This window comes from Neovison vison, chromosome 6 (genome assembly GCF_020171115.1).
Source record: "Neovison vison isolate M4711 chromosome 6, ASM_NN_V1, whole genome shotgun sequence".
Taxonomy (NCBI): Eukaryota; Metazoa; Chordata; class Mammalia; order Carnivora; family Mustelidae; genus Neogale; species Neogale vison.
In genome coordinates, this window is record NC_058096.1 from 60,100,797 (window position 1) to 60,127,227 (window position 26,431).

Below are 26,431 nucleotides of genomic sequence, written 5' to 3' on the forward strand. Positions count from 1 at the left end.
TGAGGAAAGGATGGTCTTTTCAACAAATGATACTGTCAATTGAATATCCATTGAGAAACAAATGACATCTCCATCTTACACCACCCCCAAAAAATCAATACAGATAATGACCCCTGCTTTTGCTCACTTACTCTCTGTCAAATAAATAAAATCTTTAAAAAAAAATAGCTTTTGAACAAAACACAGAAGAACTATTTCATGCACTCGGAATAGGCACAGATTCCTTAACTACAACATAAAAGCATGAACTGTAAAAGAAAAATATTGATATTTTAACTTTAATAAAGTTAAAAACTTCTACTCAAAAAAAGACACCATCAAGAGAATGAAAACAAAGCCACAGATTAGAGCAAGATATTTTACATGCATACAAACACACACACGCATCATATATATACATGTATCACAAATAGATCTGTCATATATCTACAAAAAATTCCTATCTAGTGGAGAGGCAAGATGACAGAGGAGTAGGAGACTTAAATTTTGGTCCCAGGAATAAACCTAACTAAAGAGGTAAAGGATCTGTACTTGAGGAACTACAGAACACTCATGAAAGAAATTGAAGAAGACACAAATAGAGGGAAGACCATTCCATGCTCTTGGATCGGAAGAATAAACATTGTTAAAATGTCTATACTGCCTAGAGCAATCTATACTTTTAATGCCATTCCGATCAAAATTCCACCGGCATTCTTCAAAGAGCTGGAGCAAATAATCCTAAAATTTGTATGGAATCAGAAGAGACCCCGAATCGCTAAGGAAATGTTGAAAAACAAAAATAAAGCTGGAAGCATCACCTTACCTGATTTCAAGCTTTATTACAAAGCTGTGATCACCAAGACAGCATGGTACTGGCATAAAAACAGACACATAGACCAGTGGAACAGAGTAGAGAGCCCAGATATAGACCCTCAACTCTATGGTCAATTAATCTTTGACAAAACAGGAAAAAATATACAGTGGAAAAAAGACAGTCTCTTCAATAAATGGTGCTGGGAAAACTGGACAGCTATATGTAGAAGAATGAAACTCGGCCATTCTCTTACACCGTACACAAAGATAAACTCAAAATGGATAAAAGACCTCAACGTGAGACAGGAATCCATCAGAATCCTAGAGGAGAACATAGGCAGTAATCTCTTTGATATCAGCCACAGCAACTTCTTTCAAGATACGTCTCCAAAGGCAAAGGAAACAAAGCGAAAATAAACTTCTGGGACTTCATCAAAATCAAAAGCTTCTGCACAGCAAAGGAAACAGTCAAAAAAATAAAGAGGCAACCCACGAAATGGGAGAGGATATTTGCAAATGACAGTACAGACAGAAGGTTGATATCCAGGATCTATAATGAACTCCTCAAACTCAACCCACACGAAACAGGCAAACACATCAAAAAATGGGCAGAAGATATGAACAGACACTTCTCCAATCAAGACATACAAATGGCTATCAGACACATGAAAAAATGCTCATCATCATTAGCCCTCAGGGAGATTCAAAAAAATAATGAATAATGTTTTTCTGAAAATAAATAAATTGGAAAAAAAAAACCACATTGAGATATCACCTTACACCAGTTAGAATGGCCAAAATTAACAAAACAGGAAACAACATGTGTTGGAGAGGATGTGGAGAAAGGGAAACCCTCTTACACTGTTGGTGGGAATGCAAGTTGGTGCAGCCTCTTTGGAGAACAGTGTGGAGATTCCTCAAGAAATTAAAAATAGAGCTTCCCTATGACCCTGCAATTGCACTCCTGGGTATTTACCCCAAAGACACAGATGTCGTGAAAAGAAGGGCCATTTGTACCCCAATGTTTATAGCAGCAATGGCCACAGTCGCCAAACTATGGAAAGAACCAAGATGCCCTTCAACGGATGAATGGATAAGGAAGATGTGGTCCATATACACTATGGAGTATTATGCCTCCATCAGAAAGGATGAATACCCAACTTTTGTAGCAACATGGACGGGACTGGAAGAGATTATGCTGAGTGAAATAAGTCAAGCAGAGAGAGTCAATTATCATATGGTTTCACTTATTTGTGGAGCATAACAAATAGCATGGAGGACAAGGGGCGTTAGAGAGGAGTAGGGAATTTGGGTAAATTGGAAGGGGAAGTGAACCATGAGAGACTATGGACTCTGAAAAACAATCTGAGGGGTTTGAAGTGGCGGGGGGCGGTGGGAGGTTGGGGTACCAGGTGTTGGGTATTATAGAGGGCACGGCTTGCATGGAGCACTGGGTGTGGTGAAAAAATAATGAATAATGTTTTTCTGAAAATAAATAAATTAGGAAAAAAAAATTTTTGGTCCCAGGAATTCAGCTAGATAGTTATCAAACCATTCCGAACACCACAAACTCAACAGGAGATCAAAGAAAAGAATAGCAGCAATTCTAGGAACAGAAAAGTGACCACTTTCTGGAAGGTAGGACTTGCAGAGAAGTGAATCCGAGATGATATATGGGAAGATAGACTGCAGTGGGAGGGGCCGGCTCCCTGCAAGCTGTAGAGCAGTGGAGCACAAAATTGGAACTTTGAGGAATCTGCTCCACTGAGGGACATTGATCCAGAAGCTAAGTGGGGGTGGAGCCCTCATGGGAACAGTGTGGTCTCAGGTCCCTCAGGGACACAGAAAGATGGGGGTGGCGGGGAGGGTGCCTAAGTGCTTCAGAGTCCCAGGTATCGGGGAGGGGAGAACAGCTGCAGAGACGGAGCTGAGGAATGGGCTCTCAGCTTGGGGTTACCTTAAACCATGAGCCAAGGCACAATCAGGCCACTACTCTTATGGCAGAGACCCAACAAGTGGCAGATCCATAGAGACTCACCTTCTTCCTCAGGGAGGGATGGCGTGGGAGTGCATGCAGGAATCTACTGGGTTTGGAGACTCTGAACAGAGCTGGATGCCAGAGATAGAAATGATTGGTTACAGACCAGTGAGTATGGAGTACAGCCAGAGACCAGGGAGACAGGAGGGATTGACTGCTTTTCTCTGAGGGCGCACTGAAGAGGCCAAGCTCTCAGCTCCTATGGGAGGAGATTGTGAGGCCGCCATTTTCATTCCTGTCCTCCAAAGCTATATGGAAAGTGTTCAGGGAACAAAATCACCTGAAAGTGAACCTGAGCAGATAATTTAGCCTGACCTCTGGCAAGGGCGGTATAATTCTGCCTGGGGCAAAGACATTTGAGAATCACTGCAACAGGCCCCTCCCCCAGAAGGCCAGCAAGAACATCCAGCCAAGAAGAAGTTCACAAATCAATGAGAATCATGGGACTCCAGAGATAGGGGAATGCAGCATGTAGAATTCAAGGTTTTTTTCCATGATTCTTTGGTCTTTCAAAGTTAAACTTTTTAAATTTTATTTTTTCCTTATTCTATTTTTAAAATTTTTCCTCTTTCCCATTTTAACCTTCTTAACTATTTTATCTTATCTATACCTTTTTAAAAATCTTTTTAAAATTTTTATTGTTATTGTCACATTCTATCCCTTCATTGTATTTAATCTTATTTTTTGTATACATATAAGTTTTTCTATCCTTAAAATTTTTAGATACAATTTTATCTAACAGATCAAAATGTACCCTAAATCTAGTGTAAGGCTTTGTTCTAGTCTCCAGCCTGATCAGATTCTCTCCTCTTTTCTATTTTTCCCTTTTGTCTTTTTTCAACCAACTTCTTATCAATTCCTTTTATAGAATCTTTTTTAAATTTCTCCTTTACAGTCATATTCCATCCCTTTATCATGTTTACTCTTATTTTTGTGTTATTGTGTGTGTGTGTGTGTGTGTGTATTCTTCTTGCTTTAAAATTTGGGGAGGCAGTTTCTTCTAACACACCAAAATATACCTAAATCAAGTGTGTAGCTCTGTTCTAATCATATATATACATATATATGTATGTATATATATTTATGGTATATATAGTAATTTTATATATGTAGATTTTTATAAAATTCACAATATTGTACTATATATTATATATATTTTTATATATGTATATTATATGTAAATAAAAATATTATATATATATATATTTTTTTTTTTTTCCTTTCTTCTTTCTTCCTCCCCTGGTTTTGGGTCTTTTCTGATTTGGTTAGTGTCTATTTTTCTGGGGTCATTGCTATCTTTTAGCAATTTGTTCTCTCATTCATCTAACTGTTATCTGGATAAAATGACAAGGTGGAAAAACTTACCTCAAAAAAAGAACAAGAGGCAGTACTAACAGCTAAGGACTTAATCAATACAGACGTTAGTAAGATGTCAGAACCAGAGTTCAGAATGAAGACTATCAAGATGTTAGCTGGGCTTGAAAAAAGCATAGAAGATACTAGAGAATCCATTTCTGGAGAAATAAAAGCCCTTTCTGGAGAAATTAAAGATCTGAAATCTAAACAAGTTGAAATCAAAAAAGCTATTAATGACATGCAATCAGAAATGGAGGCTCTTACTGCTAGGATAAATGAGGCAGAAGAGAGAATTATGATATAGAAGACCAAATGATGAGAATAAGGAAGCTAAGAAAAAGAGAAATAAACAACTACTGGACCATGAGGGGAGAATTTGAGAGATAAATGATACCATAAGATGAAACAATATTAGAATAATTGGGATCCCAGAAGAAGAAAGAGAAAGAAGGGCAGAAGGTATATTGGAGCAAATTATAGCAGAGAATTTCCCTAATTTGGGGAAGGGAACAAGCATCAAAATCCAGGAGGCACAGAGATACCCCCTCAAAATCAATAAAATAGGTAAACATCCCATCATCTAATAGTAAGCTTAGAAGTCTCAGTGACAAAGAGAAAATCCTGAAAGCAGCTCTGAACAAGAGGTCTGTAACATACAACAGCAGAAATATTAGATTGGCAATAGACCTATACACAAAGACCTGGAAGGCCAGGAAGGATTGGCACAATATGTTCAGAGCACTAAATGAGAAAAATATGCAAGCAACAATACTATACCCAGATAGGCTGTCATTGAAAATAGAAGGAGAAATAAAAACCTTCCAAGACAAACAAAAACTAAAAGAATTTGCAAACACCAAACCAGCCCTATAGGAAATTTTTAAAGGGGTCCTCTAAGCAAAGAGAAAGCTTAAAAGTAACAGACCAGAAAGAATCAGAGACAATATACAGTCACAATCACCTTACAGACAATACAATGGCACTAAATTCATACCTTTCGATCATTACTCTGAATGTAAATGCGCTAAATGACCCAATCAAAAGACACAGGGTGTCAGAATGGATAAAAATACAAAACCCATCGATATGCTGTCAATTGAATGAAGAAATAAATGAATGAAGAAAATCATTTTAGACCCAAAAACACCTCCAGATTTAAAGTGAAGAAGTGGTAAACAATTTACCATGCTAATGGACATCAAAAGAAACTGGAGTGGCAATCCTTATATCAGACAAATTAGATTTTAAGCCAAAGACTATAATAAGAGATGAGGAAGGACACTATGTCATAGTTAAAGGGTCTATCCAACAAGCTCTAACAATTTTAAATATCTCTGCCCCTAACCTAGGAGCAGCCAATTATATAAACCAATTAATAACAAAATCAAAGAAACACATTGATAATAATACAATAGTAGGGAACTTTACCACCCCCCAACCATCAATGAAATGGACAGATCATCCAAGCAAAAGATCAACAAGGAAATAAAGGCTTTAAATGACACAATGGACCAGATGGACATCACAGATATATTCAGAACATTCCATCCAAAAACAACAAAATACACATTCTTCCCGGATGCACATGGAACATTCTCCAGAATAGATCACACATCCTGGGTCACAAATCAGGTCTCAAATGGTACCAAAAGATTGGGATCTTTCCCTGCATATTTTCAGACCACAGTGTTCTGAAACTAGAACTGAATCATAAGAGGAAAGTTGGAAAGAACTCAAATATATGGAGGTTAAAGAGCATCCTACTACAGAATGATTGGGTCAACCAGGAAATTAAAGAAGAACTGAAAAAAAATCATGGAAACAAAGGAAAATGAAAACACAACTGTTTTTGGTATATAGCAAAGGCGGTCCTGAGAGGAATGTATATAGGAATACAAGCCTTCCTCAAGAAACAAGAAAGGTCTCAAATACACAATGTAATCCTACACCTAAAGGAGCTGGGGAAAAAACAGCAAAGAAAGCCTAAACCCCACAGGAGAACAGAAATAATAAAGATCAAGGCAGAAACCAATGAAATAGAAACCAAAAGAACAGTAGAACACATCAGTGAAAGTAGGAGCTGGTTCTTTGAAAGAATTAATAAGATTGATAAACCCCTGGCCAGACTTATCAAAATAAAAGAGAAAGGACCCAAGTTAATAAAATCATGAATGAAAGAGGAGAGATCACAACCAACACCAAAGAAATACAAACAATTATAAAGAACACATTGTGAGCAGCTATATACCAGCAAACTTAACAGTCTGGAAGAAATAGATGCATTCCTAGAGACATATAAACTACCAAAACTGGACTAGGAAGAAAAAAAAAAAACCTGAACATATGCATAACCAGTAAGGAAATTGAAGCAGTCATAAAAAATCTCCCAACAAACAAGCCCAGTTCCAGATGGTTTCCTAGGGGAATTCTACCAAACATTTAAAGAAGTATTAGTACCTATTCTCCTGAAACTGTTTCAAAAAATATAAATGGAAGGAAAACTTCCAAATTCATTTGATGAGGCCAGCATTACCTTGATCCCAAAATCAAAGACCCATCAAAGAGAACAACCGACCAATATACCTGATGAACACAGATGCAAAAATTCTCAACAAAATACTAGCCAATAGGACCCAACAGTACATTTAAAAGATTATTCACCACAACCAAGTGGGATTTATTCCTGGACTGCAAGGTTGGTTCAACATCCGCAAATCAATGTGATACAATACATTAATAAAAGAAAGAACAAGAACCATATGATACTCTCAATAGATGCTGAAAAAGCATTTGACAAAGTACTGTATCCTTTCTTGATCAAAACTCTTCACAGTGTAGGAATAGAGGGCACATACCTCAATATCATCAGAGCCATCTATGAAAAACCCACAGCGAATATCATTCTCAATGAGTAAAACCTGAGAGCATTTCCTCTAAAGTCAGGAACAGGGCAGAGCTGTCCGCTATCACCACTGCTATTCAATAGTACTAGAAATCCTAGCCTCAGCAATCAGACAACAAAAAGAAATAAAACACCTCCGAATCATCAAAGAAGAAGTCAAAGTCTCACACTTTGCCAATGACATGATACTTTATGTGGAAAACCCAGAAGACTCCACTACAAAACTGCTAGAACTCATACAGGAATTCAGTAAAGTGTCAGAATATAAAATCAATGCACAAAAATCAGTTGCATTTCCACACACCAACAGCAAGAGAGAAGAAAGAGAAATTAAGGAGTCGATCCCATTTACAATTGCACCCAGAACCATAGGATACCTAGGAATAAACCTAACCAAAGAGGCAAAGAATCTGTACTCAGAAAACTATAAAATACTCATGAAAGAAATGGAGGAAAACATAAAGAAATGGAAAAACATTCCATGCTCATGGACTGGAAGAAGAAATATTGTGAAAATGACTATGTTACCTAGAGCAATCTATACTTTTAATATAATCCCTATCAAAATGCCATCAACATTTTTCAAAGAAATGGAGCAAATAATCCTAAAATTTATATGGAAACAGAAAAGACCCCAAATAGCCAGAGGAATGTTGGAAAAGAAAACCAAAGTTGGCAGCATCACAATTCCAGAGTTCAAACTCTATTACAAAGTTGTCATCATCAAGAAAGTATGGTACTGGCACAAAAACAGATACATAGACCAATGGAACAGAATAGAGAGCCCAGAAATGGACCCTCAACTCTTACGGCTAACTAATCTTCAACAAAGCAGGAAAGAATGTTCAATGGAAAAAAGATAGTGTCTTCAACAAATGGTGTTGGGAAAATTGGACAGCCACATGCAGAAGAATGAAACTGGACCATTTCCTTACACCACACACAAAAATAGACTCCAAATGGATGAAAGGCCTCAATGTGAGATAGGAATCCATCAAATCCTTGAGGAGAACACAGGCAGCAACCTCTTCGACCTCAGCTGCAACAACTTCATCATCATCAAAGAAAAATCATCAAAGGCAAGAGAAGCAAGGGCAAAAATGAACTATTGGGACTTCATCAAGATCAAAAGCTTTTGCACAGCAAAGCACACAGTCAACAAAACCAAAAGACAACTAACAGAATGGGAAAAGATATCTGCAAATGACATATCAGATAAAGAGCTAGTATCCAAAATCTATAAAGAACTTAGCAAATTAACCTGAAGAACAAAAAACCCAATCAAGAAATGGGCAGAAAATTTAGCAAGACAGGAAACAACGTGTGTTGGAGAGGATGTGGAGAAAGGGGAACCCTCTTACACTGTTGGTGGGAATGCAAGTTGGTGCAGCCACTTTGGAGAACAGGGTGGAGATTTCTCAAGAAATTAAAAGCAGAGCATCCCTATGACCATGCAATTGCATTACTGGGTATTTACCATAAAGATACAGATATAGTGAAAAGAAGGGCCATCTGTTACCCCAAGGTTTATAGCAGCAATGGCCACGGTCGCCAAACTGTGGAAAGAACCAAGATGCCCTTCAACGGATGAATGGATAAGGAAGATGTGGTCCATATACACTATGGAGTATATATGCCTCCATCAGAAAGGATGAATACCCAAGTTTCGTAGCAACATGGATGGGACTGGAAGAGATTATGCTGAGTGAAATAAGTCAAGCAGAGAGAGTCAATTATCATATGGTTTCACTTAATTGTGGAGCATAACAAATAACATGGAGGACATGGGAAGATGGAGAGGAGAAGGAAGTTGAGGGAAATTGGAAGGGGAGGTGAACCATGAGAGACTATGGACTCTGAAAAACAACCTGAGGGGTTTGAAGTGGTGGGGGGGTGGGAGGTTGGGGTACCAGGTGGTGGGTATTAGAGAGGGCATGGATTTCATAGAGCACTGGGTATGGTGAAAAAATAATGAATACTGTTACGCTGAAAAGAAATTTTAAAAAAAAATAAATGGGCAGAAGACATGAACAGACATTTCTGAAAAGAAGACATCCAAATGGCCAACAGACACATGAAAAATTGTTCAACCTCTCTGGACATCAGGGAATTACAAATCAAAACCACAATGAGATACCACCTCACACCAGTCAGAATGGCTAAAAGTAACCAGTCAGGAAATGACAGGTGTTGGCTTGGATGCAGAGAAAGGTGAACTCTCCTACATGGGAGTTGGTGACAGTGTAAGCTGGTACAGCTACTCTGGAAAACAGTATGGAGGTTCCTCAAAAAGTTGAGAATAGAGCTATCCTACAACCCAGCAGTTGCACTCTTTGGTGTTTACCCTAAAGATACAAACATAGTGATCCAAAGGGGCACATGCACCCGAGTGTTTATAGCAGAAATGTCCACAATAGCCAAACTGTGGAAAGAACCTAGATGTCCATCAACAGATGAATGGATAAAGAAGAGGTGGTATACATATACAATGGAATACTATGCAGCCATCAAAATGAATGCAATCTTGCCATTTACAACAACATAGATAGAACTAGAGGGTATTATGCTTAGCAAAATAAGTCAGTCAGAGAAAGACAATTATCATATGATCTCTCTGATATGAGGAATTTGAGAATAGGTCAGGGGTTCATAGGGGGAATGGAGGGAAAAATGAAACAAGATGGGACCAGGGAGGGAGACAAACCATAAGAGATTCTTAATCTCAGGAAACAAACTGAGGGCTCCTGAGCCAGAGGGGAGGGATGGGGTGGCTGGTTTGTGGACATTGAGAAGGGTATGTGCTATGGTGAGTGCTGTGAATTGTGTAAGACTGATGATTCACAGACCTATACACCTGAGGAAATAATACATTATATGTTAATTTTAAAAAGAATGAATGAATGAAAAAGGAAGAGGAGGAGGAGGAGAAAAGATTCCTATCTAGAAGATACTCCTATCTAGAAGATATTCCTATCTAGAATTCCTATCTAGAGGATATGAATAATTCTTACAACCCATTTTTTAAAACGAACAAAAAACTTGAACCCCTAGAAAAGAGAATACACAAATAACAAATAAATATAATAAAATGATCTAAAATCACCACTCATCAGTGAAATACCAACTTAAATCACACTGAGATACTACTATAGAATGGCTAAAATTCAAAGAAATGACAATATCAAATTACAAGCATGAGTGTTAGGGGTTGAATTTTATCCACCCAGAAAGAGATTTTGAAATCTCCCAGTATCTCAAAGTGTGACCTTACATGGAAATAGGGTCTTGACAGAGTAATCAAGGTAAAATGAGATTAAAACAGTCCCAATCCAACATTATTAGTGTGTTTATAAAAAATGGGAACTTGGACATGCTCAGAGAGAAGATTATGTGAAAAAACACAGAGAGAACAGCACTTGAAGGCAGAAGATTTAGAATAATTCATCTATGGAAGGAAAACTAAAGATTGCTGGCAAAACACTAGAAGCTCAGAGAGGCATAGAGCAGATTCTCCCTCCCAGGTCTCTGAGGAAACTATTAAATAGCATTTTTCATGGAATTCGAGCAAGTAATCCTGAAACTTATAGGAAACCACAAAGACATTTGTTGAGAAAAAAACAACAGAGCTGGATGTAGAACAATCCCAGATTTTATGATATGGTACAAAACTATGGTAAATAAAACAATATGGTCCTGGCACAAAAGTAGACACATAGATCAACAGAACAGAATGGAAAGCCAAGAAATAAATCCATGCTTATATGGTCAATTAATCTACAACAAAGGAAACAAGAATACACATGGGAAAGACAGTCTGTTCAACAAATGGTGCTGGGAAAACTGGACAGCTACATGTAAAAGAATGAAAATGAAACTTTTTTTTAACATCATACACAAAAATAAACTCAAAATGGATTACAGACCTAAATGTGAGACCTAAAACCATAAAACCCCTGAAAGAAAATATAGGCAGTAATCTCTTGGATATCCACCATTAACAACATATATGTGGATAAGTCTTTTCAGGCAAGGGAAACAAAAGCAAAAGTAAATTGTTCAGACAACACTAAAATAAAAAGCTTTTGCACAGCGAAGGAAACCATCAACAAAACATAAAGGCAACCCAATGAATGAGAGAAGACATCTGCACATAATATATCCATGGAGTTAACATCCAAAATATATAAGGAACTTATACAACACCAAAAAACCCCAAACAATTCAATTTTTAAATGGGCAAAGGATAGAAGACCTGGCTCACTCAGTTGGTAGAGCATGTGACTCTTGATCTCAGGGTCATCAGTTCAAGACCTAAGTTGGGCATAGAGCTTACACAAAAAAAAATTTTTTTAAATGGACAGAGGACCTGAACAGACATTTTCTCAAAGAAGACATACAGATGGCCAATAGACACATGAAAAGATGCTCAACATCACTAATCACCAGGGAAATACAAGTCAAAACCACAATGAAATATCACCCATCTGTCAGAATGGCTAGCATCAAAATAAATAAGTAAATAAATAACAAGTGTTAGTGAGAATGTGGGGGGGGGGAGGGATATTCATACCCTGTTGGTGGGAATGTAAATTGGTGCAACTACTGTGGAAAACAGTATGGAGGTTCATCAAAAAATGAACAATAGAAATACCATACAACCCAGTAATTCCAATACTGGCTATTTACCCAAAGAAAACAAAAACACTAATTTGAAGATCTATGCACCCCAATGCTTATTACTGTATTATTTACAATAGCCAAGATATGGAAGCAACCCAAGATATTACTTAAAAAAGAAAAAAGATTAACAAACTTTCAATTACAAAATAAGTCATGGAGATGAATAGTACAGCACAGAGAATATAGTCAATAACATGGTAATAGTATATGGTGACTATACTTATTGTGGTGAGTACTAAGTAATGCACAGAATTGTTGAATCAATAGGTTGTACACCTGAAACTAATATATCATATGTCAATTATACTTCAATATAAATAAATAAAAACATATCTTGCCTCAAAAAAAGTCACAAACACAAAAAAACCCACCCCAACTCAACCAATGCTTTGATTTTGTACTTCCAGCCTCCAGAACCTTTGTCTGTTATTTTAAGCCAATCATGTATTTTACTTTGTTATGGAAGCCCCAGGAAGCTAATACAATGGGGATCAATTGGAATTCTCATATGCTGATGGTCATGATATAAATTGGTTGAACCATTTTTGGAAAACTGTTTGGCAATGTCTAGTAAACTCAAACATGCATACAATCTATGACCCAGCATTTCCACTCCTGATTATAAAGCAAACAAATAAGTTCTTATGCCCACCAAAAAACATGCACAAGAATGATTATAGCAGCACTACTATAGCCAAAAAATAGAAACAACTGAAATATCTATCAACAGTAGAATGAATAAATAAAACATGGTATAAGCATAGAAAATGATAACAAAACAATGAAAAATAATAAACTACTGCTACCTGCAACAATGTAGATAATCTTGGGCCCAATGCTAAGTAAAAGAAGCCAAATATAAAAAAGTTCATACTACAACACTCAATTTGTATGGTGAAGTTCACGGACAAAATTGTGATAAACATTCATCTCTGGAGAGTTGATACTTACTGGAAGGGGGCCACAAGGAAACTGTTTGGAGTGCTATATATGTTCTTAATCTGGGTAGTGGTGATATATAATTATAAAAATTTATCAAGTTGTTCAGTTAAAATTTATGCACTTTACTGAATGTAAATTACATCTCAAAAAGGCAAAAAAAAAAAAAAAGACAATTTCCTCATGAGGAGTCCTATTGGTAGATGAGAGAGATTGGACAGAAAGTTGTCTTTCATTATAAGTCTTTTGATTCTAGCTTATTTTTTATTTTTTAAAGATGTACATGCTCAAGTGTGCCTGGGTAGCTCGGTCGTTTAGTGTCTGCATTCAGCTCAGGTCATGATTCCAGAGTCCTGAGATCGAGCCCCCATCATTGGCTCCCAGCTCAGCAGGAAGCCTGCTTCTCCCTCTCCCACTCCCCTTGTTTGTGTTCCCTCTCTCACCGTCTCTCTCTCTCTCTCTCTCTGTCAAATAAATAAATAAAATATTTTTTAGAAAAAGATGTACCTGCTCATGTGTTAACTAGATATAAAATAAATAACTTGCCAAAATCAGATAATAAATTTTTATTACATAATTTGGTTTATAAAAAATCATTTTTATTTTTAAAATTTTTATACTATTTTTTAATGCCAGCATAGTTAATACAGCTTCAGGTGTACAATACAAGTGATTTCAATACTTCCATACATCACCTGGTGCTCATCACAACAAGTGTCCTCTGTAATCCCCATCACCTGTCTCAACACATCCCTCCTTCCACCTCTTCTCTAGTACCCATCAGTTCACTCCCTATAGTTGAGTCTATTACCCTTTGCTCATTTGCTTTTTAAATTCCACAAGTGAAATCATGGTATATGTCTTCCTCTGACTGCTTATTTTGCTTAGCATTACTCTCTAGTCCATCCATGTCATTTCAAATGACAAGATTTTCATTCTTTTTTATGGCTGAATATTCCATTGTATACATCTACCACATCTTCTTTACCCATTCATCTATCTATGGACTTGGGCTGCTTCCATAATTTGGCTATTGTAAAAAAAAAAATGCTGCTATAAACATAGGGGTGTATGTAGCCCTCTGAATTAGTGGGGTTTTTTTTCTTTTTTTATTTCTTGGGTAAATACCCAGGAGTGTGATTACTGGATCATTAGGTAGCTCTAGCTTTAACTTTTTGAGGAACCTCCATACTGCTTTCTATAGTAGCTGCACCAATTTGCATTCCTAACAGTTCACAAAGTTTCTTTTTCTCCACATCACTGCCAATACTTGCTGTTCTTGTGTTTTTTATTTTAGCCATTCTGACAGGTATGAGGTGATATCCCATCACATTTTTTATTTGAATTTCCCTGATGATGGGAGATGTTGGGCATCTTTTCATCTATCTGTTGGCCATCTGGACATCTTTGGAGAAATGTCTGTTCATGTATTCTCATTTTTAAATCAGTTTTTCAGTGTTTCATTGAAAAATTTTATTTATTTATTTATTTATTTATTTATTATTTTTTAGAGAGAGAGAGAGAGAGAGAGCAAGCAGGTGAGGAGGAGCAGAGAGAGAGAATCTCAAGCAGGGTCCATGCATGGAGCCTGACACAGGGCTCAATCTCATGACCACAACCTCAGCTGAAATCAAGAGTCAGATGCTTAACTGACTGAGCCACCCTGGTGCTCTGAAAAAATCTAACTGTTAAATTCCCCAGATTTCAACTTCTCAGAAAGCTCAAGAAGATATCAGTAGCAGTGACAAAAGTATTCCTTGAGATTTCAAGAGTTAGTAGTTACACTAGAACACCTCTTACCTGACCACTTCGATTAAGTGAACAACTCCATTCAAATATTTGTTCTCAAACATCTTAACTTGCAGGAAATATGGATCCTACCTATTCTGTAGTTTCATGAGGCCAATCTGATGTTTCTCTTTTTCCCAAGCTAATTCTTTTTCTACTTGTTGAATTTTAAAAGCTGTTTTCCTGCCAATCTCAGCACGAATTTTGGAATCTATATCAAAATCCTGCAAAAAGTAGATTTGTTCATCAAAATGGGTACTGTTATCCATGTGTATTATCAATCTTATTTCATTTTTCACACAGATACAGATTAAGTTTTGTACTCAATTTCATGTTGCATTACAATTCTCTCCCAGATATCACAAACTCTCTGTTCTAGAAAAAAAATACTTAAAATTTTATTTCCACAAAATATGGAGAAAAGTTTTCAGAACTAATACCACAAATAAGGTTATATATTAAAATATTTTCCCACAATAAAAACAATGAATAACAGAATATTTGGAGAGTGTACAGAGTTAAAAAAAATAATAGTAATTCCACCACCCCAAAGCAACTACTGGTACATAGTCAGCTAGGCACAGGATAGACATTCATGGCATGTCTTCCCATACGACCCCACCCAGGAAAGACAGCTAAGTCTTTGGTGTCTTTTTGAGGTTGCCAAATTCTAGCTGGATGTCCTTCACCAAGAGGGCCATTTCTCCCATAGGATACTTAGGGGGCTAATATCTTTTGCCTTTACTCTTGAGAAAACATCAGGGCACACATTCAGACTAAATTGTAAGTACTAATTAATCTTTCCAGGGGTGTTTCTGTTTTAAGTAATGATATATATAAAATGCTTAGCCACAGAACTCACCTCATGTGTTCTTTATTTTGAATTATTTTACCCATATTCTAATAAATGTCAATTTTTTTCATAGTAAAATAGATAAATATCTTTTAACCACTATGGGTTGGCCTTTTAATCAGTATGAATTATCCATTATTATTTCACCAAAGCATTTTTCACATGGAATTGGCTAGGTGACTCGAAAATTATAGGTATAGTCAGGATGTAAATTCTGGCTTTTTATTTGATTAGGTTCTTGACACCAATTCTACTTAGGAAGAAATATACAATGAAAAGAAAAAAACTAGCAGGCAGATGGGGATTTGTAATAAGTCAGAAAAGAAAAAAAAAATACAAAATTAGCCTGAACAATTTGTTAATTCTCCCCATAGCTACAACTATACTAAGTCATCTTTTAAAAATTCTGTGGACCTATCAGTTACTATCTTTTACAACAGATCTGGTGATTATAGAAATAGAATCACATAGAATTAAAATATATGTGTACCTTTACAGTGGTTGGATATCTTGCCTAGGTACAGTATGGGTTGATAACCAGATTCAAATCTGTATTTTTATCTTACCTTGTTACCACCCCGCCCCCAAAATGTGAAGTAGCTAAATCTGGAAGTAAACTTTGTGTTATGTAAGGAGGCTCTTCTGTATCCAAACCAAGTTGGGTATCAAATTCTATATTTCAGCTGCTGCCAACATGCTGACCTGATAAGGGGAAGCTTAAAGATGATTTTAAGGAGTCCCTACTTTATCAGCAGAATAGTCTTGATCCAAAAAAAATTGTATGTTAAAAACTAAAGTCAAATTTATTTTAGGCTTACTGTTCGCTTAAACTGCATATGCTTTGGTAATCCTTGATTCATTTCTAGAAGTTTCCAAAATTCATTCCTCAAAGCTTTGAGTTTTTCTCTCTTCCCAGCCTTTATTTCTTCCACTTCTTTCATTAACTTGTCCTGTTGTCTTTTTCTTCTAGCATTCTCAATACTGAAAACAGAAATTGAAAAGGATAATGAGATACAGAAACAGCAAAAGAGGAAATGAAGACTCAATAATTTGTAAATTTTTTTGGCTTGGTCAAATTCTATAAAATGCCATTTTGCAACAGCTCAGGGCTAATTAGTGTTTATCAAAAATTTCCATACCTATAGGCTTTGGGATCTTCAATATCTTCTGGAATTGGCTCTGTTTCAATTCCAAACTGTAGAAAGGGGAGAAATGGTTAATCTTTTAAATTGCATATTTCTCTTAAAATATCTAATATGAAGTAAACTGAGTTTTTTCCTCTACCAATTTCTATTATAGGCCAGCAAAGTACTTTTGCAAGAAATAAACAAGGGAAAATTAGGAGGAAAACTGCAATTGCTTAAACTTATTTGTTTCTGCTTTATTTAAAGAGGTAGGTAGAAAAAAGTACTGAAAACTAATGGATATGCAAAATATTAATTTACTATACTTCTGCTCCAAAATTTGAATTGCTAATATCATGAGTTATTAACAAAGAATACACACAAATTTTCTAAGTCATTTGTTTTAAAATTATGTTTTTTAGCTTATGCCCCTTTATATATGCATAAGTTTCCCTAAATATCTTACATATATACAAGAAGACTTTAAAATATATATTTTTTGAATTAAATTTTTTTGAGTATCATTGATATACAATATTTTTTTTAAAGATTTTATTTATTTATTTGACAGAGAGAAATCACAAGTAGATGGAGAGGCAGGCAGAGAGAGAGAGAGGGAAGCAGGCTCCCTGCTGAGCAGAGAGCCCGATGCGGGACTCGATCCCAGGACCCTGAGATCATGACCTGAGCCGAAGGCAGCAGCTTAACCCACTAAGCCACCCAGGCATCCCTGATATACAATATTTTTTAAACTTTAAGCATTTCACTTGAGCTTACTAAAAAAAAAAAAAAAGACATACAGTGACATATGCAGGAATAATACAGTTCCCCTCCTTGAGAAAGAAAGATGAAATCAGAAATATGAATCTCCTTTTAGTAAGCAAATTAGTTTAAGGGAACTATGAGGTAAATCACTTAAAATTACTTTGCTTATTTGGATGCTATGCTATAAAATTTAAGGAGGGAGAATTATAATCCAGTGAACCAAATGAAGTCTGAGATTGTTAGCTAATCAGTTCCTAAGTAAAATTGAACTTGTTTATTCTCTATTCTTTTTCATAACAGATAGGTCTCTGGTTTGTTGCCATTCCTTATGAAGAAATATAGACTATTTTTTGAAGAAGTTGTATTATTACAGTTCTAGTTTTTAAACATATGAAATGTAAATCTACATATTTTTGTGTAGGATAAGGTTCAGAACTTTATTTTTTTCAAGTAATCTCTACACCCAACGTGGGACTCAAACTCACAATCCAGGGATGAAGAGTTACATACTCTACTGACTGACTGAACCATCCTGGTACCCCAAAATTTAGAACTTTAGTAAAAGTGGAGTCATAAGACATGACCAGTAGAAGAGACCTTGATGGCTAATACATTGCAATTACTGTTAATCACTTATGACATAACTTGATTGAATTTTTCTATTGTTTTCCAGAGCCAAGCCCCTTGGTTTTCCATTAGCAGTGTGATCTCCAGGATACCCAACCAACCTTCTCTTGGCCTCAGCTGTTTATAATAAATTTGAGTTAAACAGAGTTGCTACCAACTGTGCCAAAATACAGGCCAATTGTTCTCAATCCCAGCTGCACACTGGAGTCATAGGGGCTGAGACCCAGGAAGAAGGCTAGATATTTTATAAAGTATCGATACCTGGCCCTCACTTTCAGATATTCTGATTTAATTGCTCCTGGCTGGGGCTCAGGAATCTGTACTTTTAAGGACTTCCCAGCAGATTCTAAAGTAAGATCCTTAGACCTATGCAGAGCTTAGTACTCTATTTATTCAGTTTTTTCTGATTCTGTCTTCCTAAAAGCAGAGTCCACATCAGGGACATAAAAAATACTGATTAAATTCATATATAAAAGGATGCTATTATACAAATGTGAAATGGGTTTTTTCTGTCCAATATAGATTTCCATAGAAAGAGCTAGCACTAGGTAGAAAGAAAAAGATTCTCTTGTTCTTACACTTTCCCCTTCTGTAATTCTTTTTGAGCGGGAGCTCTTTGGACAATAGTCCATTCTCCTAATTTTGCTTCTATTAATAGAAATGAAAATTTACCTGCTCAAATCTGCCCTACTTTTTTTGTATCTTCTTTTAAAGTTGGTTACCTATTCAATGGAATGCTGGTGTATTCACAGGAATTTTAACTATGGTCTTTTTAATACAATTCCCTCTTCTTGAGGAGCAATTGAAATGGTTATTAGTGATTTTTTTTCCCAAAGGAAATACTTTGTCATGTGGCAGGGCAAATGGATATAATTTGGGGATCAATCTTCATTACAAATACAACGATACACTCTGCTTAAGAATAGAATAATTTAACTGACTCTTTGGTCCTGATTCATATTGTCATATTCTAATACTAAAAATTACCACTTTTACAACTCCTTTCAAACACACAAATTATGGTATACTTCCCATATATGCCTGTTCATTAAGTGAATAAATGAAAAGCAAAATATATATCTGAAAAAGTTGTACATTTTGAAAACAAAGAAATTTAACCCAGAAAGCGATTGATAATAGAAAAAAATTACTCAGTCTTTTTAAATTGGGGAATTCTATACCTTTAGTGTTATAGGGGAATTCAGTGACTTTAATATTTAATAACAGAGGCACCAGAAAGTCAAAATTCTAACAAGAATAGACTATAAGGCAAATGAGTTTTCAATTTTTAAAGAAAGTAACTTAGACATCACTACTTTAAAATTAATTTCTTTATCATTGTTATTAGTTACATACCCTAGGAGATGGCACTTGGGCTTTGATGTCTTTCTTTAGCTCAAATTCAGAAAAAATTGTGAAAACAAAGATATTACTATCTGCTCCAGTAGTCACCAAGAAACGGTCATCAAAACTAGTACAGATGCCTTTAATACATCCATAATTATTGTCATGGATATTGAAGTGCCAGTAGTACTCTGTATTAATCAATGAAGGCTTATTTTGACTTAGGATATAGACTCGAATTGCTCCATTTTGCATTCCACAAAACATCAAATCTTGGTGAATGCTAGGAAACATAAATTATTCTTCATATTAATCTGAAAATGTTTAATTTTAAATTAATTGACAAATGGCTAAATTTTATTAACAAAAATGTTATAGACTACTTTGTGCCCCCCCATTCATATTTTGAAGCCCTAAGGAACTATGGCAGCCCTAGCAAACTGTACAAAAGAGTAAAAGGAGAAGAAAAGCCAATTTGAAATTTGGAGCCATTATATTTGATCTTCAAAAGAATGACTGGCATATATGCTTCCCAATTGTTAAATCTCAATCTGTGACTATTTATCACAAATAATATTTGTGATTTATTATTGTGATAATATATCAAAAATAAATCACATTATGATAATAATATCAAAAATAAATCACAAATATAATTATCAACCATTTAAAAATCTCAATTTGTGATTTCTCCAGAATCATAGCAACACTGAACCTTCATTATTTGACCAAGCAGTAGCATACCCCTGAGTAAATACCTACAAACCTATTGTGTGAAAAACAAATTCTGACAGAATATTTGATAAAGGGACTTGAAATACAGTTTTGGAATTAGCTTTGATTCTATTCATTTATTCAATTTATTTAACTAGAAAATGTTCACATACTTCTCCAATTGGACAGATCTTCTAAAATGAACAATATTTATGATGGGCAACAACACACGCATAAATGGGATCGGTTTTTTTAAGGCTTTCTGAAATTCAGTTCACCTGAAAGTGATAGTTTGGATGGGATTATCCTCTGTATCTTCAAGAAGACGAAAATCAAAAGGTTCATCTTTCTTTTTTGTGATAGCAGTACTCTGGTCATACAAGGGGAACTCACAGTGATACAGAAAACCAGCATCATAGCCACCCTGGAAAAGAGAAAAATAACATGGAAAGTAGTATTTAAATATAAGATACATATGACCACATGAGGATTTTTATATTATTTCAAATTTTAAAACCTAAAATAGAGGTCTTAAAACATCTATTTTGATATGATTTCTATGATTATAGATAAGGTTTTATAAAGTATCTCCACTGTCTATTTATATGCAACTATAACATTATACAATAATAAAACACCTTACAGTAATTTGCTTTCCACTTAGAAGCTATTATAAGAGAGATACCACTTCTGATTACCTACTAAATTCCATTTTATTTCAGGTATTATTTTGAATTTAGTATTCAGTAATAGAGTTGTGTAGGACATGGTGTTCAGAGCTAGTTTTGAGTCTAGTGCATTGCTCTTCTCCCGGAGGCAATGGGCAGTTCTGGAAGTGGCAGCTGAGAGGCTTAGAAGCTCAGCAGAGCAATCTGTTGCCTCATGGGCTTAGGAAGAAGGAAAGAAATCACAGGATCCTCCAAGGAGAAGGAGACACAGTAAACACACCTTACAGTGGGTTTTCCATTGCAACCCTGGAGCACTACACACTACATATATGAGTCTCAATCACTGAATAGATTAAAGTGATCTAGGATTTCTAGCTGCTTTCCAGGACCAAAAATAAATTTCCAGGAGACAATGCCAACATATCTCAACAAATGCTACAGTTTTTCACATACAAGGTCAATTATTCAATTTTTAAAAAAACCAACTAGGCATACTAGCTAAGATTAGACTTGCCTATCTTAAGTCAAAGGACAAACAAGATTATGGTGGGAATATAGACTGGTGCAGACACCCTAAAGCCAATATGGGGGTTCCTCAAAAAGTTAAAAATTGAACTACTCTACAGCCCAGAAGTTGCACTACAGGTATTTATCCAAAGGATACAAACATAGTGATTTGAAGGGAAATATGCACTCCAATGTTTATAGCAACAAGGTTCACAATAGCCAAAATATAAAAAGAGCCCAGATGTTCATGAACAGATGAATGGATAAAGAAGATGTAGTATATATACACATAATGAAATACTACCCAGCCATTTAAAAAATGAAATCTTGCGGGGCACCTGGGTGGCTCAGTGGATTGAGCCACTGCCTTCGGCTCAGGTCATGATCTCAGTGTCCTGGGATCGAGCCCTGCATCGGGCTCTCTACTCAGCGGGAAGCTTGCTTCCCCTTCTCTCTCTGCCTGACTCTCTGCCTACTTGTGATCTTCTCTCTGTCAAATAAATAAATAAAATATTTTTTAAATGAAATCTTTATTTTCATTGTTAGTGTATAAGAAAGCCACTGATTTCTGCACATTGACTTTGTATCCTGCCACGTTGCTGAATTGCTGTATGAGTTCTAGTAGTTTGGGGGTGGAGTCTTTTGGGTTTTCCATATAAAGAATCATGTCATCTGCGAAGAGAGAAAGTTTGACTTCTTCATTACAAATTTGGATACCTTTTATTTCTCTTTGTTGTCTGATTGCTGTTGCTAGGACTTCTAATACTATGTTGAACAAGAGTGGTGAAAGTGGGCATCCTTGTCTTGTTCCTGATCTCAATGGGAAGGCTGCAAGCTTTTTCCCATTGAGGATGATATTTGCTGTGGGTCTTTCATAGATAGATTTGATGAGGTTCAGGAATGTTCCCTCTATCCCTGTACTTTGAAGCGTTTTAATCAGGAACGGATGCTGGATTTTGTCAAATGCTTTTTCTGCATCAATTGAGAGGACCATGTGGTTCTTCTCTCTTCTCATATTAATTTGTTGTATCACATTGATTGATTTGCGAATGTTGAACCATCCTTATACCCCAGGGAAATTAGAGAATCGATTCCATTTACTATAGCACCAAGAACCATAAGATACCTGGGAATAAACTTAACCAAAGAGGTAAAGGATCTGTACTTGAGGAACTACAGAACACTCATGAAAGAAATTGAAGAAGACACAAATAGAGGGAAGACCATTCCATGCTCTTGGATCGGAATAATAAACATTGTTAAAATGTCTATACTGCCTAGAGCAATCTATACTTTTAATGCCATTCCGATCAAAATTCCACTGGCATTCTTCAAAGAGCTGGAGCAAATAATCCTAAAATTTGTATGGAATCAGAAGAGACTCCGAATCGCTAAGGAAATGTTGAAAAACAAAAATAAAGCTGGCGGCATCACCTTACCTGATTTCAAGCTTTATTACAAAGCTGTGATCACCAAGACAGCATGGTACTGGCATAAAAACAGACACATAGACCAGTGGAACAGAGTAGAGAGCCTAGATATGGACCCTCAACTCTATGGCCAATTAATCTTCAACAAAACAGGAAAAAATATACAGTGGAAAAAAGACAGTCTCTTCAATAAATGGTGCTGGGAAAACTGGACAGCTATATGTAGAAGAATGAAGCTTGACCATTCTCTTACACCGTACACAAAGATAAACTCAAAATGGATAAAAGACCTCAACGTGAGACAGGAATCCATCAGAATCCTAGAGGAGAACATAGGCAGTAATCTCTTCGATATCAGCCACAGCAACTTCTTTCAAGATATGTCTCCAAAGGCAAAGGAAACAAAAGCAAAAATAAACTTTTGGGACTTCATCAAAATCAAAAGCTTCTGCACAGCAAAGGAAACAGTCAAAAAAATAAAGAGGCAACCCACGGAATGGGAGAAGATATTTGCAAATGACAGTACAGACAAAAGGTTGATATCCAGGATCTATAAAGAACTCCTCAAACTCAACACACACAAAACAGACAATCATATCAAAAAATGGGCAGAAGATATGAACAGACACTTCTCCAATCAAGACATACAAATGGCTAACAGACACATGAAAAAATGTTCATCATCATTAGCCCTCAGAGAGATTCAAATTAAAACCACATTGAGATATCACATTACACCAGTTAGAATGGCCAAAATTAACAAAACAGGAAACAACATGTGTTGGAGAGGATGTGGAGAAAGGGGAACCCTCTTACACTGTTGGTGGGAATGCAAGTTGGTGCAGCCTCTTTGGAGAACAGGGTGGAGATTCCTCAAGAAATTAAAAATAGAGCTTTCCTATGACCCTGCAATTGCACTACTGGGTATTTACCCCAAAGATACAGATGGAGTGAAAAGAAGGGCCATCTGTACCCCAATGTTTATAGCAGCAATGGCCACAGTCGCCAAACTATGGAAAGAACCAAGATGCCCTTCAACGGATGAATGGATAAGGAAGATGTGGTCCATATACACTATGGAGTATTATGCCTCCATCAGAAAGGATGAATAACCAACTTTTGTAGCAACATGGATGGGACTGGAAGAGATTATGCTGAGTGAAATAAGTCAAGCAGAGAGAGTCAATTATCATATGGTTTCACTTATTTGTGGAGCATAACAAATAGCATGGAGGACAAGGGGTGTTAGAGAGGAGAAGGGAGTTGGGGGAAATTGGAAGGGGAGGTGAACCATGAGAGACTATGGACTCTGAAAAACAATCTGAGGGGTTGGAAGTGGTGGGGGGGTGGGAGGTTGGGGTACCAGGTGTTGGGTATTATAGAGGGCACGGCTTGCATGGAGCACTGGGTGTGGTGAAAAAATAATGAATACTGTTTTTCTGAAAATAAATAAATTGAAAAAAATTTTTTAAAAATGAAATCTTCCTATTTGCAATGATATGGATGGAACTAGAGGATATAATGCTAAGTGAAATAAGTCAATCAGAGAAAGACAAATACCATATGATTTCACTCATATGTGGAATTTAAGAAACAAAACAGATGAACATAGGGAAAGGGAAGGAAAAGTAAAATAAGATGAAAACAGAAAATGAGGCAAACCTTAAGATTCTTGACTAGAGGAAACAAATTGACAGTTGCTGGGGGGGGGGCATGTATAAAGCACTGGGTGTTATACGCAACTGAGGAATCACTAAATTCTACCCCGAAACTAATAATACACTGTATGTTAACAAAATTGAATTTAAATAGATTTTTAAAAGACAAACAAATCAAAGTTATGAGATATTGAGATATTTACAAAATGGACTTCAAATAACCAAGAATAGTATATTTAAAGACTCTGAAGCCAAATGGAAAATTTAAGAAGCCATCTGGAATCTATAAAATAATTAAATGAAAAAAATAAAATTCTAGAACAAATAAAATGACAAATTACAATCAGTAGATGAGTTTGAAAGCAACTAGACACAGCAGACTTATAAAGCTGGAACAGCGATCAGATAAAGTAGTCAGGCCAAGGCAGGAGAAAGAAAAAAAAAATGGAAAATACCCCACCAAAAAAGGCCAGTGTGTGTGTAAAGTACATATGGGACATAGTAATAAGGGTTAATATACAGAAAACCGAAATCCCAGCAGAAACAAGTATAAAGATAGGCCAGACCAATATTATGGTAGATAACGGCTGTGAGTTTTCCAAAACTGAATAAAACTATGTAGGGATTCAAGAAATGCTATGACCACCAGCAAGATAAATATGAAGAAACGACATGCTTTAACACAAAATTTTAAAAGCAAAGAGAAAAAGACATACTAGGTGTCAAAGAAACAATAAAAAGAGATTATGCTGAGTCAAATAAGCAGAGAGAGTCAATTATCATATGATTTCACTTATTTGTGGAGCATAAGAAATAACACGGAGGGCATAGGGAAGATGGAGAGGAGAAGGGAGTTGAGGGAAATTGGAGGGGGTAACGAACCATGAGAGACTATGGAATCTGAAAAACAATCTGAGGGTTTTGAAGTGGTGGGGGGTGGGAGTTTGGGTGAGCCTGGTGATGGGTATTATGGAGGACATGTATTGCATGGAACACTGGGTGTGGTACATAAACAATGAATTCTAGTACACTGAAAAGAAATCTAATAAATAAATAAATAATGCAGCTGGTAGAATGGAAGACAAAAGAGGATTAAAAGATGTCAAAGTTTGGGGCGTCTGGGTGGCTCAGTGGGTTAAGCTGCTGCCTTCGGCTCAGGTCATGATCTCAGGGTCCTGGGATCAAGTCCCGCATCGGGCTCTCTGCTCAGCAGGGAGCCTGCTTCCTCCTCTCTCTCTCTGCCTGCCTCTCTGCCTGCTTGTGATCTCTCTCTGTCAAATAAATAAATAAAATCTTTAAAAAAAAAAAGATGTCAAAGTTTGAAAACAAAATTTCCAACAAAAATATAATTTTTTTAAAAAGGCAAAATGGATAAAAGACCTCAATATGAGACAGGAATCCATCAGAATCCTAGAGGAGAACATAGGCAGTAATCTCTTCGATATCAGCCACAGCAACTTCTTTCAAGATATGTCTCCAAAGGCAAAGGAAACAAAAGCAAAAATAAACTTTTGGGACTTCATCAAAATCAAAAGCTTCTGCACAGCAAAGGAAACAGTCAAAAAAATAAAGAGGCAACCCACGGAATGGGAGAAGATATTTGCAAATGACAGTACAGACAAAAGGTTGATATCCAGGATCTATAAAGAACTCCTCAAACTCAACACACACAAAACAGACAATCATATCAAAAAATGGGCAGAAGATATGAACAGACACTTCTCCAATCAAGACATACAAATGGCTAACAGACACATGAAAAAATGTTCATCATCACTAGCCATCAGGGAGATTCAAATTAAAACCACATTGAGATACCACTTTACACCACTTAGAATGGCCAAAATTAGCAAGACAGGAAACAACATGTGTTGGAGGGGATGTGGAGAAAGGGGAACCCTCTTCCCCTGTTGGTGGGAATGCAAGTTGGTGCAGCCTCTTTGGAGAACAGGGTGGAGATTTCTCAAGAAATTAAAAATAGAACTTCCCCATGACCCTGCAATTGCACTACTGGGTATTTACCCCAAAGATACAGATGGAGTGAAAAGAAGGGTCATCTGTACCTCAAGGTTTATAGCAGCAATGGCCATGGTTGTCAAACTGTGGAAAGAACCAAGATGCCCTTCAACGGATGAATGGATAAGGAAGATGTGGTCCATATAAACTATGGAGTATTATGCCTCCATCAGAAAGGACAAATACTCAACTTTTGTAGCAACATGGACGGGACTGGAAGAGATTAT

General features: G+C 36.3%; 1 protein-coding gene across 1 annotated transcript in view; it reads right to left on the reverse strand.

Moving 5' to 3' along the window:
- The window catches only part of CFAP44 (cilia and flagella associated protein 44), a 164,896-nt gene that overhangs the window by 74,550 nt on the left and 63,915 nt on the right, over positions 1–26,431 (reverse strand). The window contains exons 18-22 of the mRNA XM_044251397.1: positions 20,204–20,349; positions 19,224–19,494; positions 16,491–16,546; positions 16,170–16,332; positions 14,592–14,722 (exon numbers count right to left, since the gene is read on the reverse strand). Of these exons, the coding sequence (XP_044107332.1) occupies positions 14,592–14,722; positions 16,170–16,332; positions 16,491–16,546; positions 19,224–19,494; positions 20,204–20,349 (767 nt within the window). The remainder of the gene's footprint in view (positions 1–14,591; positions 14,723–16,169; positions 16,333–16,490; positions 16,547–19,223; positions 19,495–20,203; positions 20,350–26,431) is intronic.